This window comes from Pristiophorus japonicus, chromosome 1 (assembly GCF_044704955.1).
Source record: "Pristiophorus japonicus isolate sPriJap1 chromosome 1, sPriJap1.hap1, whole genome shotgun sequence".
In the NCBI taxonomy this organism is placed as follows: Eukaryota; Metazoa; Chordata; class Chondrichthyes; family Pristiophoridae; genus Pristiophorus; species Pristiophorus japonicus.
The window spans coordinates 308,735,900-308,757,554 of record NC_091977.1 but is presented as its reverse complement, the minus strand read 5'-3'; the positions used below and the strand labels follow the sequence as shown (position 1 = coordinate 308,757,554).

The window sequence follows — 21,655 nt, the reverse complement described above, 5'->3', positions numbered from 1 at the left end:
GGCCTTCAGACCTTTTGTAGGTGTAGAACTGGTACCTCGCCATCAGAACGCTTTCCTTCGGGTTCAAATGCTCTTGGACCAGTGTGCACAAATTTTCATACGATTTCTCTGTGGGTTTCGCTGGAGTGAGCAGATTCTTCATAAGGCCATACTTTGGTGCCCCACAGACGGTGAGGAGGATTGCCCTTCGTTTGGCAGTGCTCTCTTCCCCATCTAGCTCGTTGGCCACGAAGTATTGGTCGAGTCACTCCACAAATGTTTCCCAATCATCTCCCTCCGAAAATTTCTCCAGGATGCCCATTGTTCTCTGCATCTTTGGGTTCGCTATCTGTATCTTGTCGCCAGTTGTTGCATGTGGAGAAAGAGTCAGACTGAACACTGAACTCCAAGTAAAGTTTGACCTTAATCTTTTATTGCAGGTCTGCAGAGTGCCTCTCCAACCTGTGAAGCCTTCTTAAGTATCTGTGCTCCCAAGGAATTATGAGATCCCTTGGGACTCTGGGAGATGAGCCCTCTGGCGGCTGTACAGAGTAAATACAAGTCCACATATATAACAGTGAACTCTTCCTGGAAAGTGCAGGATGAAGGTCATTTGTGGTGGTCCTCATGATAGAATAGCCAACAGACACTGACCATCTAGACTGGCGTAGACAATGGACACTCGCATGAGGTATTGGAAGGTTCTTGCTGGCTATGAAACTACATCTATGCATAAATCACCATTATTGGGAGAGGAGGAGAAATAATTTATGATAAATAGCTCTAATCTTTTATTATTCCATTTTTGGTGCTGCATCAATACTCTTTTGGGTGGCATGCTTTAGGAGCAGTAAATGCAGACCTTTGTCAGCACAATAGATGTAACTCAGATAGTTAATGTTGTTTCATCAATGCACTAATTTGTTCCTATTCTTGTGCCATAACTTTAATTATTTTCAGATGACGGGACCTTTCAACGCTCTTGTACGATCAACTACAAACAGTGCTGGTTTAAAAACAATGGAAAAAAATGATAACAATATAAGCCATTCATTGTGAAATACAAAACTTTTCTTTCAGTCCTGCTTAATTTAGATGCAAGGGCATAATCCCCTTTCTAGTCAACTGTGCTGTGGACATACACCAAGTAAAGATCAAGTGGTCAGCAATGCCATTCATCAATATCAAAATGTATTTGGTGGGCACACTGGCAGATAATGTTTCACAGTTTAAGGAAATGAATCATTGTGACCATGAAATCATTAGAGTGGGATGCATTTCACTGCAAGTAAATTGGGTAAAAATTACTACTTTGCCTCATGCATAGCAAGAAAAATAAAATATTTTTAAATAATATATACAGGACAAAGGCAAAGGGCATGGCATTTCAAAACAATTTTATTAAATCTATGCCACTACCTTGTTAAAACAAAATTTTAATGAAACAGCGCTTTAGAAGACAAAAGTACTGTATGAAAAGTGAAAGCTGAATTTGAAATTCATGTTACCCTATTTATCGTGTACTTTGCTTGTGTAAGTGGTGCAGATGTAAACTTACTCAGATTTTCATGAAGTCAAGAACCCAAGCACTTTTGTTAGGAAACTTAAATATGTATAATTGCTAGTCTATTATAGATTTATAGCTGGCGGAATGGGTAAAAATGTGGCAGATGAAATTCAACACAGGAAAGTGTGAGGTGATACATTTTGGTAGAAAGAATGAGGAGAGACAATACATGCTAAATGGTACAATTTTAAAAGGGATGCAAGAGAGAGACCTTGAAGGTGGCAGGGCAGGATAACAAAGCAGTTAATAAATCATATGGGATGCTGGTCTTTATAAATAGAGGCTTAGAGTACAAAAGCCAGGAAGTTATGCAAAACACTAGTTTGGCCCCAGCTGGAGTATTGTGTCCAATTCTAGGAACAGCACTTTAGAAAGGATATGAAGGCTTTGGAGAGATTACAGAAGAGATTTACTAGAACGGTTCCAGGGATGAGGGATTACAGTTACGCGGATAGACTGGAGAAGCTGGGATTGTTCTTCTTAGAGCTAAGAGAGTTAATAGCGGTGTTTAACATCATTAAGGGTTTAGATCAAGTAAATCAAGAGAAACTGTTTCTAATGGCTGAAAGATTGATAGCGAGAGGGCACAGATCTAAGGTGATTGGCAAAAGAACCAGAGGCGACATGAGGAAAAACTTTTTAATGCAATGAGTGGTTAGGATTTGGAATGCACTGCCTGACAGGGTGGTGAATACAGATTCAATAGTAACCTTCAAAAGAGAATTGGATAAATATTGAAGGAGAAAAAAATTGCAGGCATATGGGGAAAGAGTGGGGAAGTGGGATTAACTGGATTGCTCTTCAAAAGAGCCAACACAGATTCAATGATCCGAATGGCCTCCTTATGTGCTGTACTAGTCTATGATTTATACCACAGATTAGTTAAATTATGGCCCGTAATTTGCGGTCAGCAGCGATGTGACGGCAATCGCCACTGACCTCAAAGGAAGCTGCCCACAGAGATCTCATGATCTCAGTGACGAAAAGTTTAGGTTTCTCGACATGTAATTGATTGTAGCACTGCCAATAGAGTATTCTGAGCATGAAACAGCCGTGACATCATCAAGCTGTCTAAGCAGCCAATCACATTGAATAATTCTCACAGACAGCAAACCAGGAAATGAAAAGCACAGATTATCTACAATTTAAAAAAATGTGAGTGAAATAAATATTGCAAAATTCACATGGGGTTAAGGTAAAAGCTGAAATATCAGGAACAATTTTTAAAAAATATATATTTTTTAATCTAGTAATTTTTACCATATTGGAGAAATTTGACATTCCACAAATAGAAAAATTCATTTTTCAGGGTCAGAACCATTGTTTAGTAGTTAATACGCTGTTAAAACCCCAGTTACACCTATTTCAATAGGCATTACATTTAATGGGGTATTTAACAATATTACCGTGAAAAAGCTCAAGTTTTCATCAGTTCCACTAATTGCACTGATTGTTGGCTATGGGGAGGGTAGCGGTGGGGTCGACAGTGCATCCTGTGTCGGAGCAGTGAATGACTAACCGCAACTTCAGGATTTCCGTGTTTAGATGCGCATGTGCTAAATCCTGACGTTATGGTCAGTTTCAGAGGGATAATGATGGCGAATGCTGACAGTTCGCCGTCATTACCCACTGCAAAATCCAGGCCTATGTGATTATATATTAAAATTCTATTAAAGGTACAACGTCCGAAATCCTCGGGACTTAGTCTGTGCCAGTTTTTGGGTTTTAAACGGATTTCAAACAAGAAAATCAATAGTCTGAAATCCAGAATCCTCAACCGAATCCATGCAGGGTTTTGAGCAGTGAGGTCCGAAATCCGGCGAAACCTGAAATCCGGCACGGATTCAGTCGAGGATTCGGATTTCAGACTATTGATTTTCTTGCCTGAAATGCGGAATCCTTGACTGAATCCATACCGGAGTTTGGGTTTTACTGGATTTCAGACCTCGCCGTCCACAGATTCCCACCAATCCGGATTCCGGATGACTCCATCTGGGATGTGCAAAATGTCCAGTTTTCAGACAATTCCGATTTTCGGAGTTCCAGATTCGGGATGTATTTATTAAAATTGGTCATGACTAATCATATTTCCAGCCATGATGCACCTCACTAACAGCAAATCCTAGGAACATTTTGCTACAGCACACTTGCATCTGATTGGCTCAAATTTCATGGTCTTAGGAACAGCAGCAAATCACAACTGAACATATAGGGAACTTCGCGATCAGCACATCACAAAAAAGAATAGAAACCACCATAGAAGGTGCATGACTATGAATTAAAAATGGGCCGTCAGCAGCACCTAACAATAAAAGAAAGGTGGTGAGGCAAACACATCAGTCAAAATATTTTTTGAAAATTGAACGACTATCTGAAATTATGAGAAACGTTGTGGGAATAAGTTTCATAACATTGGGCCTGAAATCCCGGTTTCATCTTCCCACGGGTGTTTGACTAAAAATTGGAGAAAAGACGCGCACTCACCTTTTGGTCGAACGCTCAACAGAGATTCCGGACTTGAGGCATCCTCTTCTTGTGCAATGGGGCGAGTTCACATTGGGATGTCTGTAGGAGTCACGTGGGCCTGGACACCCAATCAAGGTAAATTATTTTGTTAGTCATAGTAATAGGAGTTTCGTAAGTCAGAAACTCCTATTACTATGAATGAGAAACACTCCCAAACACTACATAAAATTTTTTTTAAAACACTTCACATAAATACATTATAGAAATTTAAGTTGATAGAAATGTTTTTGAAAAAAAAAATTGCCAATTTAAAAGAAAAGTTTTAATTATGGTTTAAAATAAAATTATCTGAGTGGGCAGGGTTTTTAATATAAATATGTATTTTTAAATTTTATTTTTATATGTTTTTGATATGTTTTAAAACATTTATGCTGGTAAAAGTAGGCCATGCGCCTGCTTTTACCACATGCAAGAGTTTTAAGGCAAATAGCCCAATCTCTGCCGTGGGAATTTCCTTTGCCCCGAGATGCATGCGATCTATCAAGCCAGAAACTTGACAGATTGGAAAAGCCAAAAACCAAGTACACACTCCGTATGGACCCGGGGAGGCTAGAATTTCAGGGCCAGTAAAGACAGAAGCATAGGCCCCAAGTTTCCACATGATTTGCTCCTGATTTTTAGGAGCAACTGGTGTAGAACGGAGTATCTTAGAAATCGGAATTCTCGTCATTTAATTTGCTCCAGTTCTAGTCAGGTAGAACAGTCTCACTTTGGAACAGAATTTTTTTTTCAAAAGTGGGCGTGTCCGGCCACTTACGCCTGTTTTCAAAGTTTCGTCAGTGAAAACTTACTCCAAACTAACTTAGAATGGAGTAAGTGAAGATTTTTGTACGCTCGAAAAAACCTTGTCTACACTTTAGAAAATCAGGCGTAGGTTACAAATCAGGCGTAGGGAATGGGGGGGGTGGGGTTTAAAGGGAAGTTTACAAACATTAAACACTTCAGTTTTACAAATAAAGAGCCATCATCAATAATAAATGATAAAAACATCAATAAATCAACCAATAAATCAATCAAAAAAAATTAATAAGAAATAATTTTGTTTTTTTTAAATCAATAAATAAAAATGTTTCTACTTACCGACTGCAGCACCGGGAGCCCTCCAACAGCGTGCTGAGATGCACCCCCCGCTCCCCAGTATGTCTCTGTCAGTGTCTCTGACAGCGAGGGGAGGGGGGGAGCAGAGGGAGGGATGGGGGGTGGGAAGGAGATGGGGGGTGGGAAGGAGATGGGGGGTGGGAAGGAGATGGGGGGTGGGAAGGAGATGGGGGGTGGGAAGGAGATGGGGGGTGGGAAGGAGATGGGGGGTGGGAAGGAGATGGGGGGTGGGAAGGAGATGGGGGGTGGGAAGGAGATGGGGGGTGGGAAGGAGATGGGGGGTGGGAAGGAGATGGGGGGTGGGAAGGAGATGGGGGGTGGGAAGGAGATGGGGGGTGGGAAGGAGATGGGGGGTGGGAAGGAGATGGGGGGTGGGAAGGAGATGGGGGGTGGGAAGGAGATGGGGGGTGGGAAGGAGATGGGAGGGGGGAAAGGAGATGGGAGGGGGGAAAGGAGATGGGAGGGGGGAAAGGAGATGGGAGGGGGGAAAGGAGAAGGGGGAGGGAGGCTGAACGGGCCGGGCCCGAGACTTTGGCCCAGGCCTTTACAGGTAGGTGGCTTTGGGTCGGGTCGGGGGGAGCGCGGGTCGGGGAGAGAGAGGTAGAGGGAGGTCAGGTCGGGGGGAGGGAGGTCAGGTCGGTTCCAGTCTGGGGGGGAGGGGGGAGCGGGAGTTGGGTCGGGTCCGGGGGCGGGGGGTGGGGGGAAGCGGGAATCAGGTCGGGTCGGATCCGGGGGGGGGGGGGGGGGGGGGGGAAGTGGGAGTCGGGTCGGTTCCGGGGGGGGGGGAAGCGGGAGCCCGGTCCGGTCTGGGGACGGGGGGGGTGGGGGGGAAGCGGGAGACGTGTCGGGTCCGGAGGAAGCAGGAGCTGGCCGTGGGAGGAGCCTTATTCACGCAGCCCCAGTGAGGCCATTCGGCCAGGGCTAGGGGCTGTGTGCTTTGGGCCCCTCCCACATAGTTTCGTGCGCCTGGAGCTACTGCACATGCACGCCCACTGTAGCGTGCATGTGCAGAGGTCCCGGCACTGTTTTCAGCGCAGGGACCTGGCTCCGCCCCCTACAGCTCGTGCTGCGCTGCGCCGAGGGCCAGAGGACCTGCAGGGAGGTGGAGAATCTGGAGGGTTTTTTTTAGGCGCACTTTGTGACGCGAAAAACGGGCGTCCAGGTCGGGACTGCGCCGTTCTAGGCGCGGCTCGAAACTTGGGCCCATAATGTTTACAAGAAATGATGAAATTTACTTATACAATAGTCTTAACTGTGTGTAGGATGTATTTCATGTTTTTGACCAAAGCCTCACTTCTCGGAGAAGCCTAAGGCATGAGTTCATGAGCTTGCCAGTACCATCATTGGCATCTGAAGAGACTTTGTCACAACTCCCAGTAACTAAAGTGCATGCCACAGTCTTAACATATGCAAAGTGGAGCAAATTATCAGCACCAATAACACTTTCTGCAGCAGATTTTCCTCAGGTTATAACAGTAATTATAAGTATTTTTTTCGCTAAAATTTTGAAAACATGATAAACTATGGACTTTGAAATGATTTTGTGGGTAGATTTGAGAAGCTAATTTTTTTAAAACAGAGAATAGCATAACCTTGACTCACGAAATAATGTCTTGAGAGATCTGCTATATCTAATACATAAATAAGTGTTCCATCTATGTTTTGAGTTCACACAAAAAAATTATAATTGCCTCAACTTTTCAAGGAACTAATCAAAAAACCACTTACTTCACTGTCTTTGACCACATCTCTTATAAACATCTTTCCCAATTCTTCCAGTGATCATGTACACCTCTATCTCATTCCCAACTCTCTTCCAACAGTATAATCTCACCATCACCAATGCCATAGGAGATAGAGAGATAGAGTGATGAAAATAAACAGGATCTTGTGCAACACATTTTGGGCATCATACTTTTCTACATCTAAATTTGGCATCAGGTGATTAGATCAAATTTCATATTCCTAAAACAGCAACAAATCACAACTGGTAAAGAAGCATACCTATTCACCAGTAGCAAACAAGAATAAAATCCACCAACCACGAAGTTCAAAAACTATGGGCTGATAATCCTCTTCAATCCCACCTGAAATCGGGTGCAATAGCGGTGGAGAACAAGAGAAAATGAGTGCTGTGAGACCTACTGCTGCCTCACCATTCGACCTGAATTTTCCTCCACTCCACTGTTGGCCACTCTTTCTCCATCCACCATTTAACGTAATAGTGGCGGGGGTTGGGGGTCCAGGGAAGAACGTCCTCGGTGGATTTTGCTTGCTTGCACTGACCAATTCAGTGCCGCTTCCTGGGGCCACCATGTCCAGGATGGCAAAAGACAGTAAATCCCAGAAAGCAGCTGTAACAGCCCGCAAGCCTGGGAATTGAAGGGGGGACCCTCATAGAGGCCTGCTCCTTCCTTCAAAATTAGGCCCAGCACTTACCTGCTGATGGCCTTGATTTCGGCCAAGACCTTCATTCGGAGCCATGATGCACTCTATGTGAAATTAAGAAACGGCTGAATGCATTCAGTACACCAAAGGCCATGGGCCCTGACTGTCATGTACCTTACATTATTATATATAACTGTATCCTAACATGTTATACATGACTGTAATAAGATATGACCTGTAACCATCAGCATACCTTACCACCAGGGGTGCACTTGCAAGAGACAGGTATATAAGCACAGGTCTCAGGCAAGTGCAGCATTCCAGAGCTGTGAAATAAAAGGTGCAGGTCCAGAGTGACCTTGACTTCACTACATGCCTCGTGTGAATCTGTACTGAGGGGACAGGACTTTACAGTGGCGACGGGTTACGGGATTACAGAATCCACAGAATGGCGAACAACGGATCAGATGAAAAGTACAATGCGGGAGACAATTGGGAGGACTTTATAGAAAGGCTCCAGCAAAGCTTTGTAACCAAAGACTGGTTAGGCGACGATAAGACAGACAAGAGAAGAGCCCATCTCTTGACCAGCTGTGGCTCGAAAACATACGCTTTAATGAAGGATCTGTTGGCACCTGAGAAACCAGCAAGCAAGTCGTTTGAAGAATTGAGCACACTGGTAAGAGACCACCTGAAGCCAGCGAGCAGCCTACACATGGCCAGACACAGGTTCTACAACTACAGACGCTGTGTGGGCCAGAGTATACCCAACTTTGTGGCGGATCTTTGGAGGTTGGCTAGTTTATGTGAGTTCTCCGATGAACTGAGGAGTGAAATGCTGAGAGACGTTTTCATTGAAGGAATAGGCCACGCAGGCATATTCCGAAAGCTCATAGAGACCAAGAACCTGACCTTAGAGGCAGCAGCACTGGTTGCACAGACATTCTTGGTAGAGGAAGAAGAAACGAGGTTGATTTACAATGCAAGTACAACAACTAACAAAATAATGGAACAAGGAGTTCACAGCATTAGAAAAGCTGCTACCCCCACACACAGACAAAACCGGCAGAACAGGCTTTCGACAGCAAGCAGTGGCAACAGAAGCCATCAAGGGCCACAGGAACGGCCGTTCACACCTCATCAACCCACAATGCGAGCAATCAACTACAAACTGAGAGAAGCTCAAGAGAGATCAGCCAGACGCAGCTCATTCTTTGCAAGCAGTCTGTGCTGGAGGTGTGGGGGTGGGCAATCGTCAAGGGAATGTCGATTTCAGCAGGCTGTTTGCAGGAACTGTGAATATACAGGGCATTTGGCCCGCATGTGAAAAAAAACGGCAGCTCAGCTGGTATACGAATTGGATGGGTCGGAAAGCGGACCAGAAGACAGTGGGGACAGTACCCGGGACACCGATGTACAGCGGGTCAACACGATCAATGGCCGCTGCTCCTACGACAGGACGCCTCCTATAATGATGAGGGTCCAACTCAACGGGATATCTGTCAACATGGAGCTGGATACAGGAGCAAGTCAATCTCTCATGGGCGCTCAACAATTTGAACAACTGTGGCAGCATAAAAGAGACAGACCAAAACTCACAAGGGTCGACACCAAACTAAGGACCTATACCAAAGAAATCGTACCAGTCCTCGGCAGCGCCATGCTCTCTGTCACACACAAAGGGACAGTGAACCGACTTCCCCTGTGGATTGTCCCCGGAGACCCCCCAGCACTGCTGGGGAGAAGCTGGCTGGCAAAACTAAACTGGAAATGGGATGATGTCCATGCCATGTCATTAGAGGAACGGACTTCCTGCTCAACAGTTATAAAGCGATTTGAACATCTCTTTCAGCCAGGTGTGGGCACTTTCAAAAGGGCCAAAGTCAAAACCTACATCACACAGAATGCTAGACCGGTCCATCACAAGGCCAGAGCTGTACCCTATGTGATGAAGGAAAAGATTGAACACGAACTAGACAGGCTTCTGCGGAAAGGCATTATATCACCTGTGGAATTTAGCAACTGGGCAAGTCCCATCGTCCCAGTCATGAAGCCTGATGGATCCGTATGAATCTGTGGGGACTACAAATCTACCATAAACAGAGTCTCCCTACAGGACCAATACCCGCTGCCCAGAGCGGAGGACTTATTTGCCACATTGGCTGGAGGTAAACTTTTCTCAAAATTAGACCTCACATCTGCGTATATGACGCAAGAATTGACCGAGGAATCCAAGCTACTCACCACCATCAACACACATCGAGGCCTTTTCATGTACAATCGATGCCCATTCGGCATCAGGTCGGCAGCTACCATATTCCAGTGCAACATGGAGAGTCTGCTCAAGTCCATCCCGGGGACGGTTGTATTTCAAGACAACATACTTATCACGGGCAGGGACACCAACTCCCATCTCCGTAATTTGGAGGAAGTATTAAAGCGGTTGGATCGGGTAGGCCTACGATTCAAGAAATCCAAGTGCCTGTTTCTCGCACCCGAAGTTGAATTTTTGGGCAGAAGGATTGCCGCTGATGGAATCCGCCCAACAGAGTCCAAAACAGAAGCAATTTGCCTGGCACCCAGGCCCCGGAATGTCTCAGAACTGCACGCCTTTCTCGGGCTACTCAATTGCTTTGGGAACTTTATGCAGAACTTAAGCATGCTGCTGGAGCCTCTCCACATGCTACTCAGGAAGGGGTGCGATTGGTTTTGGGGGGACACCCAGGAACGCGCCTTCAATAAGGCATGCAACCTTCTGTGTTCCAACAGTGTTTTGACTTTCTTTGACCCAGGTAAAAAGTTAGTTCTCACATGCAATGCAACATGTCAATAGTGCGGGCAAATTACAACCCATAGCTTATGCCTCCAGGTCACTTTCGCGGGCGGAGTGCGGGTACGGAATGGTAGAGAAGGAGGCGCTCGTGTGCGTGTACGTTGTCAAAAAGATGCACCAATACCTTTTCGGGGCCAAGTTCGCGTTAGAAACCGACCACAAGCCCCTCACGTCCCTCCTATCCGACAGCAAGGCAATAAACGCTGTAAGAGAAATTTGGCATTAGGGGTACCAGCGGGACAAGGGTTAAAGTGCTGGTTCCTGCAATGGCCCATAAGGAAGTAAAAGGCCTCTCTTCGGCCTTGTACCAAGGCTCCAGAAGTTATCAATTCAATAATATTCCGACAGGATACGATGTGAGAACCTAAACAGACATTGATAAGACCTTGCGAAGAGGCTCGCGGCGACTCACAGGCACCAAGGAAATGTATAACAAATTCCGACCTAATGAAGTAATTCTAGTCACGGCCTAAAGTGGTTACGAGGGTCTTGGCCTGTCAATCCAAAGTAGCACTAATAAGGTAGTCCAATTAGAGAAGTAGCACTGATAAGGTAGTTCAATTAGAAATCTAGGGAAGTCTTGTCCGGGAACAGAGGGGTTTTGAAATGTATAAAAGTTGTATGATTGTGCTGTTCGGGGAGCATCTCCACTCACAGGCGACTGTGATAAGAGGTGTTCACGGACGTTCGTAATAAAGATCGTTATACTTTGCCATCCGTCTCTGTCTGCTAACTTCGAGAATTGCTACGTGGGCTGGGGCGAGCGTCGACCCTCTATATCAGTGGGACTTCCCGAACGGAACAATGACCCAGCTGTTGGGGTGAGTATGTTTTAATTTACCACCTTCAAGTTAGAGCTGTGGCACTGTAAACCGCAAGGGAAGGACATCCGTACAAAAGAACCATCTGTAGTGAGTCCCGGAGGGACGGAGACGGAGGACGGGGACGATCTAGGGGTAAAAGGGGGTCAAAAGGTGCATCCTAAAACCCGCGCATGGATGTAGCACGGCAATGTGAGGGTACGATGCAAGGGAAGATATAGAGGGAGAGTGAGGTCTATTGACCCGAAGCGGTACGAGCGCACTGTGCTGAGACGAGAGAGAGAGGGAATAGAGACAACGTCCCTGAGCAGTGACGGGATATATTGACCCAAAGCGTGCAGTGGTACGAGTGCACGGCGCCAAGGGAAGACATATAGTGTCCTGCATACCTGACACGAATTTAAGGGAGTATCCAAGACCCTCATAGCCCGAAGAAGATGGGTAACATGGCTAGTAAAAAGGCGAATAAAACCAATCATTAATTGTAACTTGCGTAATTACGTAAGGCCATAAAAAAGCTGATAATGACTATCTTAAGTGACATATGGATCCAAAATTAGAACCGGCCAACCAATCAATAAGCTTTGTTGAATGAAGAGAGACTGTTGTATATGTCTGGTTGTTGAGTGAGAGTCCCTGTGTGATTTTATGACTGCGGAATGAATTTTTATGTTGTCATGTTTCTGAAAGCCTGATTGGAAGAGGAATGCAAGCGTCTGTTTATTTTAGCTCCACCCACTTTTCTAAACAGAGTGAAAGTTTTTTTAACCCTTTGTAGTGTTGTCCTGTATGTGGGAAGTTTTAAGACATTTTAAGTTAGAAACGCAGGTGTGGATTTATTCGGTAAGTTATGGAGCTAGGAAATGCACAAAGGATAGGTTTGTTGAGCAGAAAACAGCAAGCTTTAGCAGTTTAGAAGAGACTTTGTAACGACCTTGAAACTGGAATTTGAGATAATGAAAAGCAGCCCTCCGTGTAAAATACAAAACCTAATATTGAAGAAAGGAGATCTGAAAAAAAAAGACGTAACGTACGAAATAGGTGCTGACAAAAAAAAAGGGGTGTTTGCGATGGAAAAAGACATACTAGTTGATATCGGCTGTGAAAAGAATATTGGTTTAATTGGGAAAAAAAAGAATTTGAAGAGGTAAAAGACACTCTCCATTGATGGACGTTGTTTATCAAGAAAAGTCCCGAACAGTCTAAACAAGCAGGAGGGTTTTGAAGATAACGAGGAGAAAAGATCTATGCTATGCGAACTCAGCACAGAAAAAAAAACTGGGAATTAGAGAATCTTACTGAATTTTTAAATTCTTATAGAAAATGGAACTGGCACAGAAGTTTAGATTTTGTGCTGAGAGAGAAATTTAAAAAAAAAACAAAATTGAATTTCAGTAAACAAAATTGCTATTAAAAATGTGTGGTCTCGTTTTAAATCAAAAAAAAAATCTTTGGCAAGTACTTGAATTAGAAGTTAAAAAAATTTTTGGAGTTTAATCTAAAATGCCGTCTTTCCTGATGAGAAGACTGTTATTATGACGGCTTTACTAATGATTTCTGCTGTTTTAACGGATTCCTAATTTCTAAGCAAGTTTTGAAGGCACAAAGACTTAAAAAAGAATTTTTCGGATGATTACGTGAAGTCACATAATGACATCAGGCTTTCTTATAAACCTGTAAAGGAGTTAACCCTTTCCATTGACAGCTGTTTTATACTGGACATTATTAATTTGGATTTCTAAATAGAATAAAAAAGGCTCACCTGACAAATAGAGGAAATGGTGGGATAGTCAGAATAAAAATAAAAACAGAACTAGCCTATGTAATAATACTCGCCTGATAGAAATAAAAGAAAGATACTCAAACAAAACAAATTCAAGAGTTAAAGGCTAAGATAAATAAGCTGGAAGAGATTTTTTTTTTTTTTTTTAAATGGGACCAGACGGATAGTGCAGTGCGCAGCCATAGCACCATCACCTATGGCAATAGAGCCCACGGTGAATAAGTGTAGTCCACAAACCCAACCTAACCCTTGCCTCCGATTTCACAGAGTGACCTCAACATGCATGGATAAAAGATGAGTAGACCAGAACCTAACAGCTGGTGATGACCAGGCTATCTGTTTAAAATTTGCAGATAAAACACTCACCGAGATGGGACCGCAGCGGCTACTTCGACTCTGGAGACTCAGGATACTGGGAACCTTAAGGTCCATGCAAGCACTGGATAATACAGACGGACTACGAGAAATATAGCACACGCAGGAAAGACACAACTACATGAACTAGCTTTGTTTAATTTAACTGCCGAAATATGCATCCCAGCAGCCAAGGACTGGAGCAAGGACAGAACTTATTTTAACGCATGGCTATGTATAGTGTATTAAGTAAGGTTGTAATGCAGCAGGCTGCCGATGCTATGGGCGCCAGTATGGGGAAGGGCGCAGAAATCCAACTGGATGGAATTTCAGTTCTAGAAGCTCATGCCTGGGCGGACGAAGCTGCAAAACAAGCCGCCAAATCCACCCCGCAAGAGAAACAGAAGGGTGGGAACAGAATGGAGCAAAAAGGGGGGCGGATGGAGTGTGAAGCCCTACCACTGTCCCAACAACCACCCTGGGGACAACAAATCTTCCCAGCACAACCACGCAAGTCCCCCCATAAGCCCGTCCATAAAGACTGAAGCCAAAGGGGGGCTAGTAATAAAAGAATCTAAAGAAAGGATATAAGTCTATACCAGAACCTGGCACAACGGATCCTCGAAGGCCCAGAATCCACTACCTTGAGATGCGGCAGGGGTTACGACGATGAATTCCATAGACCTGTATGCAATATCTGACCGGGCTAACAACTTAATGGCGTAGTCTTGAGGGGTTTACTGGGGAGGGACTTGGATAACCAAGCCCTACATGCGCCATGGGGAGATGGCGTGAAAGGGGAACTGTTACAGGTGGCCCATATGATGTAATAAAGGGAGACCCCTTATACCAGATCGATAATATCGGTGAAGTAAGAAACAAAACTCGGTTGCGTTACCATCAGCCTGCCAGATGGGCGATTAAAGTTAACAATAGTACCAGAGGCATTGCCATAACCGACTGTTATAAAAATAACCAAGTGATTTTATGTCGAGGTACGCCACGAATGCCGAATGATGATTGCGGATTCCACCAGATAAACGGATGTATGCTGAGTATTACTCCTCTTAAACACGATCAGGAGACCATCGCTGCCCCGCAAGGGAACGGAGAGTGGTGCGTGAGCACGGGGGCAGCCAACTTAACCATATACATCCCGAGACAACGGAAATCATCCACGGAACAATACCGGAATTAAATGAGGAACAATTACGTCTGGTGCAAGGAATCCAGAATCAAAGATGACAGTATATCCGGCTGATGGAAGAAATAGACAACTTACAGAGAGACACTAACGCAATGCTGGCTGATCAGCTCTGGTATTCAAAGCTGTGGGACATTGGACTTGATAATCAAATTCACCCATGGATAAAAATAATATCACATGTACTTATAGTAATACAGGGCCTGGTTCTGATGGTCATGATGGGATTAACATGTGCACAAATTAAACAGGTCAAACGATACGTCAGGGCACGCACTATGATTAAGGCCATAAGGGATGAAAATTTAAGCAGTCCTACAGGAAGGACTTACCTTATATAACTCTGTGGGAAGGTTTCAGGAGGTCCTGAAGCTTGGGAGATGGCCACCCAGGTGAATGAACCTATCTGGAACTCGCCTACAGGGAGATAGTTATGGGAAATATGGCCAGCTTGGCGTATAGCCAAGGGCCAAAAGGGGGGAATTGTAAGAGAAATTTGGCATTAGGGGTACCAGCGGGACAAGGGTTAAAGTGCTGGTTCCTGCAATGGCCCATAAGGAGGTAAAAGGCCTCTCTTCGGCCTTGTACCAAGGCTCCAGAAGTTATCAATTCAATAATATTCCGACAGGATACGATGTGAGAACCTAAACAGACATTGATAAGACCTTGCGAAGAGGCTCGAGGCGACTCACAGGCACCAAGGAAATGTATAACAAATTCCGACCTAATGAAGTCATTCTAGTCACGGCCTAAAGCGGTCACGAGGGTCTTGGCCTGTCAATCCAAAGTAGCACTAATAAGGTAGTCCAATTAGAGAAGTAGCACTGATAAGGTAGTTCAATTAGAAATCTAGGGAGGTCTTGTCCGGGAACAGAGGGGTTTTGAAATGTATAAAAGTTGTATGATTGTGCTGTTCGGGGAGCATCTCCACTCACAGGCGACTGTGATAAGAGGTGTTCCCGGACGTTCGTAATAAAGATCGTTATACTTTGCCATCTGTCTCTGTCTGCTAACTTCGAGAATTGCTATGTGGGCTGGGGCGAGCGTCGACCCTCTATATCAGTGGGCCCGCTCGTGGGAGAGGAAGCCTTCCCATCTCCCCCTTACAAACGCCAACGCCTCGGCGCGAATTCAACGGTGGGCACTCATGCCGGCATCCTACGACTATACCATAAGGCACAGACCAGGCACAGACAACTGTGCCGTTCCGCTCAGCAGACTACCACTGGTGACCACGGAAGGGTCTGACGAACAGGACTGTGAGATAGTCATGGCAATCAATGCCTTTGAGTCCACAGGTTCGCCCATGACGGCTCGCCAAATCAGAGCCTGGACGGCCAGTGACCCCATGTTATCCTTAGTAAAAAGATGTGTCCTAACCGGTGACTGGGCAGAGGCTCGCGATGCCTGCCCCGAGGAATTAAAATCCGTTCACAGGTGCATGCATGAGCTATCACTACAAGCAGACTGCCTGATGTGGGGCAGTCGAGTAGTCATGCCTCTGCGAGGCAGAGAGGCATTTGTCCGGGAGCTCCACTGCGAGCACCCGGGGATCGTTCTCATGAAGGCCATAGCCAGATCCCACGTCTGGTGGCCTGGTATTGACGTGGACTTGGAGCTCTGCGTCCGAAGGTGCACCATTTGTGCCCAACTCAGCAATGCCTCCAGGGAGGCTTCGCTGAGCCCCTGGCCCTGGCCTATAAAACCGTGGTCGCGGGTGCACGTAGAATATGCGGGCCTATTCATGGGCAAAATGTTCCTCGTAGTTGTAGATGCATTTTCAAAGTGGATCGAATGCACCATTTTAAACTCGAGCACAACCTCCACCACTGTGGAAAGCCTCGCAACCATGTTTGCAACGCACGGAATCCCTGACATATTGGTCAGTGACAATGGTCCGTGCTTCACCAGCGCAGAATTCCAAGACTTTATAATTGACCGCGGCATAAATCACGTCAAGACGGCACCGTTCAAGCCGGCCTCCAACGGCCAGGCGGAGAAAGCAGTGCAAATCATTAAACAAGGCATGCTTAAAATCCAAGGTCCCACGCTGCAAGGTTGCCTGTCGCGACTGCTGCTGGCATACAGGTCTCGTCCACACTCATTGACTGGAATCCACCCCGCGCAACTGTTGATGAAAAGGACTTTAAAAACAAGGCTCTCATTAATCCTCCCAGTCATGCATGAAATCGTTGAGGCAAAGCGCCGTAAGCTGACTGAGTACCATGACAGAAATTCGAGGGGGAGATGGAATGAGATAGGGGACAAAGTGTTTGTACTAAACTATGGCAGGGGTCCCAAATGGCTTGCAGGGACAGTAACGGGCAAGGAAGGAAACAGGTTACTGGTAGCACAAATGGACAATGGCAAAACCTGCTGGAGGCATGTAGACCAAGTCAAAAGCAGATTTACCAACAGCACTACAATGTGGAACTCGCACCACACCTGGTGGACAGACAGAGGGAACAACCTGAGGAAAGGGCAATCCCAACAGACAGCCCAGGCGAGTCAACAACAAGCACACCAATCGAAAAAGACAGCCCAGGCGAGATACCAGCAACCACACCCAAAGAAAAACAGACACCAAGGCAAACAACTGAACCACAACTCAAACGCTCCACGCGAGAGTGTAGACCACCTGAGAGACTGAACCTATAAAGACAATAAGACCTTGGGGGAGGGTGATGTCATGTACCTTACATTATTATATATAACTGTATCCCAACATGTTATACATGACTGTAATAAGATATGACCTGTAACCACCAGCATATCTTACCACCGGGGTTGCACTTGCAAGAGACAGGTATATAAGCACAGGTCTCAGGCAAGTGCAGCATTCCAGAGCTGTGAAATAAAAGGTGCAGGTCCAGAGTGACCTTGACTTCACAACATGCCTCGTGTGAATCTGTACTGAGGGGACAGGACTTTACACTGACAACATCCTAGCTGTAGTGCCGAAGACCTGCGCACCAGAACGAGCCATTTCAATGCAACTATGACACTGGCATCTACCCGTCAATGTGGATAATTGCCCATTATATCCTATTCACAAAAAGCAGGACAAATCTAAACCGGACAATTACCACGCTATCAGTCTCCTCCCAATCATCAGCAAAGTGATGGAAAAAGTCAACAATAATGGGCACTCTGATATTTATTCACATCACCATCTGTATTTATAGTTTCCCTTGTTAAAGGTCAGCATTGTATGTTCTATTTCTATTTTCCCCATAGGCTTTAATCTGATCAGATTATAACTATTGTTCATAGACTAAGAATTGTTTCCATGCTCAAATGATCAAATGAACAGCTAACTTTGTATGCGAATAAAGGGGATTCCTTCCATCCATTCCCTCAGCTATTTATTACTATTTGTTTTATGTTGAACCAAATTATCAGGATATTATTGGTTAATATGTCATACCACAGGCTTCACCTGCCATCATTATTCATGTTAGAGAGTCACAAATTTTATTAAATTCTGATGTATTTCACAAAGTGCTTAATTCTACATCAAGTGGGTTAAAATTTCGATAATGAGTTTGATTTGCACTTGAATGTGACTATTGTTTTCAATAAGATGTAAATTAGCATTGAGCCCACTATGTAGGCAAGAACTCTAGTTTATCACCCATTTCTAGAGATGCTACGTGTCATGTATGTATGCTTGGGTTTACTAGCCACCAGGTGGCACCACTGTCGGAGGTCATTGGGCTGTACGCACGTGTGTGCGGCCCAGGTATAAAAGGCCAGCCACCTTGTAATGTAATCACTTTGGGCCCTAATAAAGTAGACCCAGGTTTGTACCTGTTCGGAGTTTACAGTATTCAATCTACTGAGTTATTGCATACACAACACTATGACAAACAATGCATCCACGGAGGGCTAACAAGGAAACAGGGAAATATTCAGTGGGGAAAAAGGAAACAGAGAAAAATACAGATTGACTTAAAATATCCAAAACAATGTTTCAGTTCTTTATCACGAGGTATCAATTCATATCAGAAAAGTACAGATTATCTGACTGATCACTTGATTGCGATAGAGAGATCATGTAGAAAATGGAATAGTACTCACAGGCACACCATCCGTTCCTGATTTTCCTGGTTTACCAGGTTCTCCCTTATGCCCCTGGTAAAAGGAACAAACCATATGAATTAGTGGGCGCCAATATACTGCACCGTACACACACAGGTTTCTTCATCCTTGTTGCTCAATATGGTTGGGATAGGATCGGGCTGGGGAGGGTTAAAATCGAGGCCCCTGTATCCATTGCACTTCCAGCGAAATAATGCTTGCAGTGGAATTAGCTCAGAGGAATTTCCTGTCTACTTAGTTCCTTATTAATGTTAGGCTTCCAGGAAAGGCAACCAAAGAGTCACATTAAACACATTAAAGTTTGATTAGATTTCCCTCCCATCTGCCCCATTAAGTGCCCCTTCCCAGAGCCACCATGTGAAAGGTGACAATAGACATCAGGAAGCAGTAGTAACGGGACCCAGGGGAGGTAGAGTGCTTTGTAGAGGTCTCCTCTCCCTCCAATCTAGGCTCAGCATTTGCCTGCTAAATGCCAAGGGCTTAGGCATGGCCTTCCAGGGTCCTTGATACAGTCTTGGGTGTCACTTCTGCCCACTCCAGGTCCCTTGCTGCCTCTGCTGGTACTCCAGCAATGTACCTGCTGCAATACTGTAGGGATTCTCCTTTTCACACTGGCAGGCTTCCTCTCAGCAACAAGAATCCTGCCAGGAGCCCACTGTGCATGACAGGTGGCCTCCAACCCAGGGAAAGGGTCAGTATTGGGTCAATATTGGGTCAGATTCAGAGGGTCAAATGGAAATAGTGCACTGCCGGAACTTTGGCCCAATCCTAGTCAGTATGTATGAAATTACAGAGCATCAATGAGACTTGCACACAGAGAAATGCTAATGTGAAATGGAAGACTTTTAAATAGTTGACAATATTAATCAAACCCAGAATTTGTGCTTAGGAAGATTTGAGCCAGTGAGTCACAGCATCCTATTGGAATCTTTACATGGCTCAAGAAAAAGTTAAGTATGCAATTTTTTCACATGCACCAAGAAATTCTCTCTATATTGTATTCTTATAAAATCCAAAGTTAAGAATGCTACTGGGACATTATAAATATGAGTTGTGTCTTAACTATCTGGCAGGATGCAATAATTGTAAGATAAGCTTTCCATTGCTTCAAAAGAATTCAATGCCAAACCCACAAATTCAGCCAAAGTTGAATCTACAATTCGTGAAATGTTTTGAAAAGTCACACTTGTCTGATATAGGTGAAAGCACGGATACTGAATAGTGAACTTACTTTTCGTCCTTGAAGACCAGGTAATCCAGGTGGGCCTGATGGGCACTCACAAACTTCCTTAGGTGCCATTCTGTCAGGTGGACACTTACCAAAATTTACAAAAAAGATATTTTAATGCAAGTGATATGTTGTTCAAGCAGTAAAATCAGCACGACAAAATTGCTTGAACTTTGTTCTCTTACTGCCTAAGACACATGAAAATATTACTCACCCTCTCGTCATCCTAAATAAGAGGAAATATTAAAAAAAATTAGTCCACTGGTAAAACATTACATACATACAATACAACAATGACTACACTTCAAAAGTACTTCATTGGCTGTAAAATGTTTGAAACATCCTGAGGTCAAGAAAAGGCGCAAGTCCTTTTTTTTCCATCTCAAAAATTTTAAACTTCAGTGATCATTTGAAAAGCTTCCTGGGAGTCATTGTCTTGTTTACAAACATTGGGCCCGAAATTCACTGCCCCCAAAGGGATGGCTACCGCAGGGTTTGGGCGGCCGATTGAAAAAAATCGATTGGCTGCCACGGTCCGATGATTTTCCCTCCCTGAGCCATAGTCAACTCGGGGAGGATTTGAGCGGTGTTCACTTCCACCGGAAACGGCGCAGTGAAGCTGCTGTAAAGGTAAGTTTCCAGCGGAGAGGGAAGCAGCGTGCGGGCCTCTGGAAAGGGACTACACAGCAAAATTCACTGAGAAAAAGGAAAAAGGTAGGACTTTCTCCGGCAATGCCCCCGCGAGGTTTCCGATGCGATGCTCGAACACAACACCACTGGGGCCCTTTGGTAGGTAAATAGTTTAATTACTTATTAGTACTTTTAATGTAATTTTCCATAGTCCGCAGTATTTAGCTTTTCATATAGTTTTATTAATTGTTTTGGCTCCATTAAACCTGCTGAGTGCTGCTCAAAGGTTAGCACATACCCCTGTACTTTTGTACAACTTTCAGGTCTGACTCTTTAGTGGAATCCTGTGGGCTGCAGAGACCTGCTTGGCAGGGTTCACCCTGAGGATAGGAGGAGTGTTGGGAGAGCGACACCTGGTACACCTGGTCAGAAGCAGGGTGGCACGCAGGAGAAGACGTTGCCATCAGCACCGTGCAAGACAGGCAGCGAGCAAGGAAGGCAGCAGCTGTGATTTGTTCATTCTGCACCACACCAGTGTGTCCGCCGTCTTCACCAGCCCGAATCAGGATTGCGGTTGGCTGCTTGGGGACAAAGGATATCCCCTGTCCACTTGGCTGTTCACTCCTTTGTGGAACCCCAGGACAGTGCCAGAGCATGCATACAATGATGCTCATTGTGCCACCAGGCGCATCATTGAGCAGTGCATAGGTACCCTTAAGCAGAGGTGGCACCTTGCAGTACTCTCAACTAGTCTCCATAATTGTCATGGTCTGCTGCATGCTGCACACCCTGACCATCATGAGGGGACAGCTGCTGGAGATCGAGCCAGCAGTACCACCTGATGATGATGATGATGATGAGTAGGAGGCCCAGGAGGAGGAGGAGGAGAAGGATCCCTATCACACCAGATCTAGGAGGCGTCGACCCATCACCACCCTGGAAGGGCCGGGTGCAGACTGTCCAGCACTCTCCTGGGAGGATGCGTCCTCACATATTTCTTCTTAGGTGACTTGCTTCCATGCCAAAAAGGGATGAGTTCACAGGTAGTTCAATGAAGGACCTATATTCCAGGTCCAGAACTACATGTTGAAGGGTGGAAGATGCCTGTGCGTGGATTTTTTTAACGTGTGGTGGCCATTGCAT

The 21,655-nt window shown here is 45.1% G+C and overlaps 1 protein-coding gene across 1 annotated transcript in view; it reads right to left on the bottom strand.

Moving 5' to 3' along the window:
- The window catches only part of LOC139263977 (collagen alpha-1(XXI) chain-like), a 143,607-nt gene that overhangs the window by 34,219 nt on the left and 87,733 nt on the right, over positions 1–21,655 (bottom strand). Inside the window, exons 8-10 of the mRNA XM_070880105.1 lie at positions 20,068–20,108; positions 19,886–19,969; positions 18,634–18,687 (exon numbers count right to left, since the gene is read on the bottom strand). Coding sequence (XP_070736206.1) covers positions 18,634–18,687; positions 19,886–19,969; positions 20,068–20,108 — 179 coding nt within the window. The remainder of the gene's footprint in view (positions 1–18,633; positions 18,688–19,885; positions 19,970–20,067; positions 20,109–21,655) is intronic.